Here is a 9,520-nt window from a genome sequence, read left to right as displayed (position 1 = left end):
CCTGGAGGTATTTAAAAGCCGGGCAGATGAGGTGCTTAGGGACATGGTTTAGTGGTGGGATGGCAGGCTTAGGTTAAAGGTTGGGCTCGATGATCTTAAAGGTCTTTTCCAACCAAAGTGATTCTATGATTCAGGGAGGTCAGAGGGTGCCCGGGCAGACCCCTGCACTGGCAGCAGAGCCACCACCGGTGAGAGGGGACCCTCCTTTCACAGCCTTTCAAGGACACCCCGTCCCTTCCTACCCCCTGCCAAGTTTGGCAGAGGACAAGGCTGTGGCAAGTTGGTGGGACCTTCCTACCACCAAATCCATCTCACTGCTGGCTGCTGGGAGGGAGATGGGAAGAAAAGGAGACTTTGAAAAGGTGTCACTGTAGGATAAGGCTGCATGTTCCTCAGGATTTTGGGGCTCCGGAGCTGATGACTTGTCTCATTCTATAGAATGGGTTGGAAGGGACTGTTAGAGGTCATCTAGTCCAACCCCCCTGCTGTGAGCAGGGACATCTTCAACTCGATTAGATTGCTATCTGTGCCGTGTTTAGGCATCAGGTCAACCTCAGACCTACTGTCTTCACCCTCATTTGTTCCATGCTCGTTTCTTTCTTTTTCGGTCACTTCGGAGTGTCGGGAACTACCTCGCCCGTAGGTTAAGCTCTGGATGATGTAATTAAAGTTCAGAGTAATTCACGGTTCTTCTTAGCTAAGCAGCTTTGCCATGACAAGCTAAATATCACACGCTTCCTAGTCTTCAGCTCTGCTCCCAGCCTGCTCTCCACAGAGAGTGATTTTTTTTGGAACAGCTTCATGGATCCTGGCCTCCACTCCCCTTTCAGCTGATTTTATTTTAAATTCCTGACTTTTGGTTTTGTTTTTTTCAGGTCTGTTCTCAAATATCTGGTTATGGCGAGTTGTCACTGCAGTCCTTACTGCTGCTGTCATTTTGATTTTGTGCATTCAGTTTGGTAAGTGTGTAAATAATTTGAAAAGAAAAAATGATTAGCCTTAGAAATTACCAGATAAAATAAATATTCTGATCAGAAGTCCCTCAAAACCTCAAAAGGTTTCTTCAGAACTTACCTCATCTCAAAGTTAAATAGATGTCTCATGACATGGTGTTTAAAATTGCAGTCAAGTGCTGGAGAAATTACTCCACTAGTTGCAGTGGTATTAGGGAGTGCTCAGTACTTCTGGCATTCAAGTTTATAACCTTCTTGTTGGTCTTAATCCAAATTCAAGAAAACACGTAACAAATGGAAGATTGTTTTTTGCAACCAATCTGTAGTCCTTCAAAAATTACATTATAATAAGCAAAGCTATTAATCCAGCTGCAAGGAAGCAACACTTGTGAAAACTATAGTTGTCAGAAATACTGAAGTTGTAGAAGAGTCCTTGGAGGATCCGTTCATATCGCCTTCTCAGCTGCTTCTACCAACCTGCCCCTGATCGTCACTTTAAGGGTATGTCAGCAACCATAAGGGTTTGCAATAATTATTTCTGCTGGGCAGAAGTAATAGTGCCGTGCTTAGACTTAGATGATTTTAGATGATGCAGTCAGAAAGCAAGCTAAAAAGCTCCAGAAACCTATTCCAGGAAGAAATAGGTAGACTGTTTTTTGTCTTCTTGCAGTAAACCGTTCTTCGGACCAAGATTTTCCTGTCTGTCCTTCCCTGGAACTCTGTCCATCAGGTTGGCTGTATTTCCAGAGGAAATGCTACTACCTCTCAGAGAATGAAGCCAACTGGAACGCCAGTCAGAGCCTCTGCTCTTTGTACAATGCTTCCCTCCTGGTGATCGAAAATCATCAGGAACTGGTAAGGGAACAAATGGGGGATCCTGCTTTCACCGATCTCCCTTCTAGGGAGCTGCACGATGAATCAGTGTGTCCCTGCAGCCTCTTAAGCTCAATGGTTTGAAAGCTGATGTAAAGACCGTGACAAGTCACAGCTTGCAGAAAGCTGCGTGCCTCCTCTCCCTGCAAGCAGCAAACATCAGTTTCAGCAGTTGATGTTTTAGAAAATGCCCAAGGCTTATCTGAGTTAAATTAGGTGCTGCTCACTGCCATAAATACTCACACTGAAGGCAACTATCAGGGTAAGCACTGTTGTGCCTCATTTATCTTTAATTAGACAACTGTTCTCTCTAAGCAAGGTAGATTAATGACAACCAAGTTCGCAGATATGTTAGTGTTGACCTTTGAAGTTAGGAGACAGTTATCCTGACCACAGCTTGGAGCATCTTTTTCTGTATTATACTGCAATGCTAGGAAGGATTCTGCCTAGCACAAAGACCTAGGAGAATATATTCTTCCATATCTGTTACAGACCTTGATAGCAGACCTTGGTGTTTTAAAACAGCCTCTCTCTCGGTCAGTCAGCCCTATCACAGACGCCAGTATAAATGGGCGTACTGGGAGCAGATGTCAATCCTGGTGCACACACTGTGGCAAGGATCTTCCTTTACTAATTTCTTCCACTAACCCTTGCTAGCTGATAATAAAAAGTCACTATAATGATGACACATCAGCAATGGAGAAATGCTTTAGCTGTGAAGGTGTTTATCGTTCTTTGGAAACTTTCTTGTGGAGACACAGTAAAATGATGCGTTTGCAGTTCCATAGGAGTTCTTAATATTCAGTAGTATACTTGTGTTCTCATAGTTGGTATTTCTGTCACTACAATATCTGAGTGCTGCAAGGATCCTGTCTCAGAATTAATCCATTTGAGTTCTGATCGATTTCTAAGTCCTATTCCAGTTATGTGGATTGCAGAAGATCCAGATGCTGCAGTACTCAGTAGATTTAATCTTTAATATTGTTTCTTCTGGGAGAAAGGCAAGATCATTGTTTTGTTTTCTAGCCCTGGATCAAAGGCTTTGTATTTTGGTAATTGGACTGAACATGCAAAACTTCTTTTCTCATATGGGTTTATTCCTACAGAGTTTTATGGTGAAGATAACAAAGCAAGAGCCGTGGATTGGACTCTATAAAAGAAATGAAGAGTTCTTTTGGGTAAATGGGAAAGCATTAGACAATGAACTGTAAGTTGATGTTGAGGGGTTTTGCTGGTGATACTAAATTATAGGGGTGTAAGAGAGGATGACTAATGCAGATGTAGACAGTGACTTGAAAGAAATATCTGTAACGAAGTTGAAGGGACTGCTCTGGAAAGAGCACGGGTTACCGCAAAGATTTCACATAGCGTTGTTAAAACTGACGGATGAAAGTTAGGGGATAAATTTGTAGTGCCAGGTTCAGAAGCAACATGAGATGGGAGCTCACGGTGGCAGACAGTATAGCAAAGTGAAAGTTAAACCAAGAGACCACCAAGTTCCCAGAGCAATGAGGGGAGGAATAGTAGTTACAATAACACAAATTCCTCATTAAAGAATATATTTTGCAGAAGTGCAAACCTGCATGCAACCTGCATGAGGTTTATAGCAAAGATATTTGGGAGGCTTCTAAGAAGTATTTTCATACTTCTTGTGGCATGTACCTGCAAAAAGGGCTGCTGGAAGGAAAGGTGAAGCTGTGAATTTATGTTGCGTGAGAGGTCATGGCCCTCTGCTCTGTCCCACTGGTGTCAGGTGTGGGGCGGTTTGTTCTGCCCACTGATGGTTGTCCCATCTTCTCAGAGCCTGCTGCTTTGTGTCCTGGGGCAGCTGCCGTCAGGAGTCGGTAGAATTGCCAGTGACAATAATAAACATTGAGATTTCACAAGTCTGAAATTAACTTAAGAGTATTTAAATTTTCCACTTTCTGAGTCTGTGACATCACTAGTGGTGTGTGACTGTGTTCAGTTCATCCCCAGGACTTGAGGATAAAGACATCTGATAAAGACCTTATGCATTTAATGTGAGATGTGAGCAGCACGTAGGCATCTCAAGTCAAAAATTGCAGTCCTTCCCACTCTTGCTTATCCCCTGCCTTTGATACAGACATCCACTGATGCTTTCATTTTCAGCACTGAAGTTCTTTACATTCTTAGACTTCTGCCTCTGTGCGTGCCTCAAACTGCCCCTCCTGTCTTTAGAAGGGTGAACACCTTGAAGTCTCTGCTCAGTCACTCTTAGAACCATGTTAATACTGGTGGGGATTTGTTCCTTGGCTCTTCCAGAGACTGTGTGACTTTGGTTGACCCATTCACAGAGCACTGTAACACTTTGTTTGAAAACACAGTCAGGGACACGTACAGTATGGAAACTGAGGTTTGCTTCCTATTTTCCACCGCCCCCTTAACCATAGTGTTCGGTTCTGAGGAAGAGGGAAATGAGAAAGGCATTTGTTTCACAACTTCTGCTGGAACATTTTAGCTGCGTAGCAGGATGTGGAAGTCGAAGGTGGAGTCAGGCTTGATAGCACAGCACCCTTGAGAAGGGTAGATCTGAATTCTAGTCTCCGCTCTAAGGGCGTATTTCACATTAAGCGACCGCTAGACAAGATGCAGGAGTACTGCGAGTCCAAGATTTTGTATTCTGGGGGCCAAGACCCATTAAAAAAAGACAATCTTTGTGGTGTTCTCTTCAAAGTACAAGTTATCATCCTCCTGCAATTCCTTGCCTGTGGTGAATCAGGCTTTGTACAAAGAGAAACTGTGATCCCCGTAGTTCCCTTTGCTCTATTGCGTTATTTGATTGTGGCTGTCAACGTAATTGTGTCTTTCATTCCTCTTTACAGGATTGAAGTAAAAGGCTCTGGAAACTGTGCCTATCTTGAAGCAAAAGGAGTCTCAGCCTCTGGATGTTTTTTAACCAGGAAGTGGGTCTGTAGCTTGAATGTTAGCTTAGCGCCATGAAGGTGGATGAAGCCACCACCCCAGACACTCAGCGCTCTGCTACGGTGTCTACATGGGCTATGTCTATACTCTGGCACCTGGGAACGCATCTCAGCTCCTGCCTGGAGGTGAATGACTTTTCTGGTAGCCAGAATTCTCCACCCATGGAGGAAGCCTTCATTTTTTAACGATGTCATTTAAATGGCTTGCTTTCAGCATCATTTCCTTGCCCTGTTTTGCTAGCTACTGCTCAGCCTGTAGTTTCCTTTCTTTGTGTCATCAGTATTTCTACCATTCACTCTTCTCATGTGGGATCCTAAGCAGCTGCTCTTTCTTTCTCCTTTTTGGTGTGCTACTGGAGGCAATTGTTCTGCTTTTCCCTTTTTTCACAGCCAAGCTCTGTGCAGGGATGGGTTGTGAAGTGGGTCCGCCTGAAGGTCTGCCAGTGCCTCGCAGACAGAGGGTGATGCAGAGATGAGCACTGTTGGTTTAGACAGGATCGTTGCAGATTTTGCTCTTCCGGTTTGATGGGGTGCATCTTGTGCAACTCTGCATTGCGTTCAATGTTTTGTTACTATTATTTTACATTATTCTCGTTAAATCCGCTTGACAGTATTATCACTGGGATTTATGTAGCTGCATTGGACCTGCAGTTCTCCTTCCCACAGCACTTATCTTAGCAAAAAAATGTCAGAATAGATATTTATTGATCTGAGGATCTGCACTGATGGGGAAAAAGAGTTTGAACTGAAAAAGTGATAGGCAAACCACAGGCATTAATGTTGTAAAGTTAGAAGTAGTACCCAGTGCGAATAAACAAAATCATGAGTAGAGAACAAGTGAATTAACAGCAAAGGACACTTCTCTGTGGTTTCCTCGTGTCCTGTTCCTGTCGGAGCATGAGGCTTCTGAGCAAGTGGTACATTTCTGGATGGATCATCAGTGTTTTTACTTCTCTGCATGCGCGTTATTTTCAGCAGCAGCACCCAGTGCTGTTGAATCTCTGTGAGCCTGAACAGAATTAGGGCACAATCCTGCGGAGCTCTGGGCACTCATGTCTAGCAGGTACACTGACGGCTAAAAGTGGCGTTTGACCCAGAGGAAGTGAAGCAGCTTGTTTTCCTGGAGGGACTATTCCTATCAGCTTTGTAGAGAAGGAGGAATGGGGAATTCACATGTATAGCATGGCGAAACACTTCCCTGCTCGGAATAAAATCTGGAAGATTAATTTTCTCGTGATCTGGATGCTATAGAGAAGACTATGGACTCCGCCAGACTTCTTGAAGGAGCAAGTGGAGCCATTTTTGGAGTAGCCGCTAGAGCGCACTGTAGTTTCAGAGAAGGGAAGATAATTGTGTCTTCTCATTTTTTAAGAATGTAAAATTGCACCTTGTGTGACAGGTTATTTGAAGTGGTGTTGGTTCGTTGGTGGCTTTCGTCCTATTTGTAATTATGTTTGCCTTCACTGTGTTCTTATGCAACTTTAATTGCTGACTGGTTTTGTTCAGTGTCTTGTTTATGCCTTCATTATTTTCTGTGACAGTGGGACTTACTGTAACAGGACTGTGCAGTATGGATATTGTTAACAACTTGTGACTTTAAGATGTTTATTTATATATGATCACTAATTTTGCTGAACTACACTTTTTATATTGCTTGTATTCTTTATAGGCAAAGGAACTCTACAGTATGAATAGCCTAATAATCTATGTGTTAATTTATATGTAATTAGTTGGGGGCAGGGAGGTATTCTACAATGTTTTTAAAATAACTAGCTCTGAAGGATATGGTATGTGCAATAGTCCTGAAATGATTCTCAGTAAATATCTTTACAGAGCCTCTGAATTACAGTGGTTTGTGTCTTAATATTGTGCCATTAAAAGTATTTTTCAGCTCGGGCACCATTTGGGAAAAAAGATCACCAGACTGAAGTAAAACAAGATTTTTAGGTGTTGAATATGAAAAGATCTTAAATCATAATGGTGGGGTTGACATGAGACAAGACATTTCACCTGAAAAAGAATGCATTTCACTTTCTAACACTTGTAACAGATTTTCACACTTCAAAATGTGTCAGACTTACTTAACAAAAGCATTTGGCTGTAATGCTGAAGTACTTCTCTGGAAGTGCTGAAATGCACATGGTGAAACACACACAGTACAGTAACTTTGGAGGGAAACATGGAATTTTCCGCAGTTCACTCTTGCAAAGTTTTCCACGTACTTCCATTAGGGGCATACTAGGGGTACATTTCACAAATTTAGTAGGAATTGGAAGTGATAAGGAGTATTTATGTACCATTGGCCTTTAATAACGAGCTGATTTACCTGAATGTTGCCTTTAACTATCAAATAACATCGCTGTTACATTTTTTGTTTCCATCAGTGTCATCTATGGATAGAGTCCAAAAATGGGAAACTTTTGTTCTTAAAGGAGGTTTTGAAGAAACTGTGAGCACAGTAGGTTATAATGAAAGCTCTCTTGTAATCTGAGTCTTAATGGGTCCAAAGTTTGTCATGCTAAGAAATGAAGGGTCAGGCTGCAAATGCTTCACTCAGAGTGGGGCTTAATGAAGCCCCACTTCAGTGGCCATTTTTTTTCTCTTTTTTTTTTTAAATGGTGGAATTACTCAAGATTTAGTGACTGCTTAAAATGTAGGTAAGAGCTTCAGGAAGGCCCTGCAAAAACATCTTTAATTACATGAGTAATAGTGAGAATGCTCAAATACTGGATGTTCCATGAATGTTGTTAAAACCTAAACACCACAACCAATTTGAGAGAAGCCAGATCAGGATTTTTAAGTTTTTCTTGTTAAATTCAGCATGGCTCGAGAAACATTTGCCATAAAAACAGCAATTCAGCAGTTGTCTCCAATGCATGGAGAAGGGTATGCTTTAAGTACCTTGAAGTTACAGTTCCCCAATGGGGAATGTATCTATCTATCTATCTATCTAAATATATATATATTGCAGATATAGAGAGATGCATTTTATAGATAGATGGATAGATCTTCTTCATTTCAGACTCCTTCCTTGCCTTTGCTTCTCTGCCTAGAAGAAAACAAAGAACAATCCTCTTCCCCACACACATGCTGCACTGAGTTTGGGGGAATTTTTGTTGTTTTTCTAACATGAGAATAACAGCATTCCTTCAAATGAGTCCTTAGCTTCTGATGCTGCATGTAGGGTAAATCTGTGGGGTTTTTTTCCTTTGAAAGGAAGTCAGCCACACAGAATGTGTGGTTCACTTTTTAATCTGTAGCCCCAAAGTTCTTCTGAAGAGCCATTGTGCTGTGCCCATGGAACGCAGCAGACTGCATCACGTGGTCGGTGTCTCTTTCTGCAGAAGATCTCTATACCTTTACAACTCTCACTTAAACGCACCTACTGCCTTCCTGGCATCTCTCTTTGTCCATAATTAAGTGAGGCGTTACCTGTCAGCATCCATAGATGGAGGCCCATCGGCTGGTTGGTGTTACCACATTGCTCATGAACATTTTGTTCCACAGCTGCAGTCAAGTGCGTGCTAAAGCTGTGATACTTTACACCAAGAGCTCATGTGCAAACATATCTGTTGGTTGCTCATCACAAGTTGCAAGACATTAACCACAGCCCTCCACAGGGGCACTAGATATCTAGTGCAGGTATGGAACAATGTACCTGGGAAACTGCACCTGCCTTTAATTATGTGTAGCACAGCAAAGATGAGCTAAAGGCTTTAAATCTCAAAAGCCATCTGGGATTTGTTTCTCTCTCTCATTGCTAATAAGGACTTTAATTCCAGTCAATGCATTTTTTGTTAGAGTAGCACCTTTGATTTTACCATTACATTTTGAGGGTGCTTCCCCCCGCCCCCCTCCCACATGGCCAGTGTGAAAGTACCTAAAATTATATTAAAACTCTGGGAACTTAGACTCACCCCCTGTCTGGCCCTGAAAGGGCCTCGAGGTCCCTTCTGCTATAAAATACTGTGTAATTTGATGAAATGAGGTAAGAATTCAGCTACTTACTGTGGAAAACAACGGAGTAGGGGCATGTGAAGAGGTCCTGCCTGAAATAGAATTATGGTGGTTAAAATTGAGCAACCCTGTCTGTAAGCACAGAGAAGCAGATTTTACACCTTTGTAAGACAGCAGTCAGTATGAGAATGCCTCATCTGCTTTGCCCCACAGTCTGAGAATATGAGACTAGAGATTCACTGTTCAGAAAGGGGACTAAATTTTGAGCTTTCTGAATATCAGTTTTTGCATCAGGATTGTTTCATACTTTATTCATAGAAAAAGTTGGTTCAGTTACCAGTCGAACTGTCCAACCTGTCATGTAGGTAGGACTCAGATGTCCCATCCAGTAGGTGGGACAGAGCTGGAGGCGAGTACATCTTTGACAGAGCTTAGGGAGAGGCTGAAGACCCAGAAAGATGCAAGAGGAGGGGCTGGGGAGGACCCTTAAGGCCTGTTAGAGCACTCACAGCCCTGGCAATACCCAAGAAGTGGTACATGATTTGCAAACAGGAGGAAAACATTTTTATTACATATCCACTTCCATTGTCCCCTATGTGAGTTTTTTAGTTTCCATGCTTACACATTACTTGCTTTTCTCACTTTTGCAACACAAGTCACTGGAAATAGCTCAACAATGCTGCAAACATTTCCTTTGCATTTGGTCACTCTGATTTCAAAGACACATGGTAGCTACAGATCTAGAGGAATTAACTACCTTTATTAGACTAAGGTATTTTTAAAAGCTGAAACCAG

General features: G+C 42.3%; 1 protein-coding gene across 1 annotated transcript; it reads left to right on the top strand.

Moving 5' to 3' along the window:
- The first annotated feature begins 125 nt into the window (after window positions 1-125).
- Window positions 126-6,569, top strand: LOC118452040 (C-type lectin domain family 2 member B-like). The gene is made up of 5 exons (XM_035892074.1): window positions 126-279; window positions 876-959; window positions 1,624-1,808; window positions 2,933-3,033; window positions 4,670-6,569. The coding sequence occupies exons 1-5, from the start codon at window positions 126-128 to the stop codon at window positions 4,785-4,787; spliced, it is 642 nt and encodes a 213-aa protein (XP_035747967.1). The 3' UTR covers window positions 4,788-6,569.
- The last annotated feature ends 2,951 nt before the right edge of the window (window positions 6,570-9,520 follow it).

This window comes from Egretta garzetta, unplaced genomic scaffold (genome assembly GCF_000687185.1).
Source record: "Egretta garzetta isolate BGI_Z169 unplaced genomic scaffold, ASM68718v1 scaffold293, whole genome shotgun sequence".
NCBI classification, from domain to species: Eukaryota; Metazoa; Chordata; class Aves; order Pelecaniformes; family Ardeidae; genus Egretta; species Egretta garzetta.
The sequence above is the reverse complement of the archived record's forward strand: the minus strand, read 5'-3'. Positions and strand labels throughout refer to the sequence as shown.

Excerpts from the sequence above, each read along its gene's own strand:
- LOC118452040 (XM_035892074.1), top strand. The coding sequence starts at position 126 with ATGATTCAGGGAGGTCAGAGGGTGCCCGGGCAGACCCCTGCACTGGCA. Across the intron at positions 280-875 it reads AGAGGACAAGGCTGTGGCAA|GTCTGTTCTCAAATATCTGG; the intron begins GTTGGTGGGACC and ends TGTTTTTTTCAG. Across the intron at positions 960-1,623 it reads GATTTTGTGCATTCAGTTTG|TAAACCGTTCTTCGGACCAA; the intron begins GTAAGTGTGTAA and ends GTCTTCTTGCAG.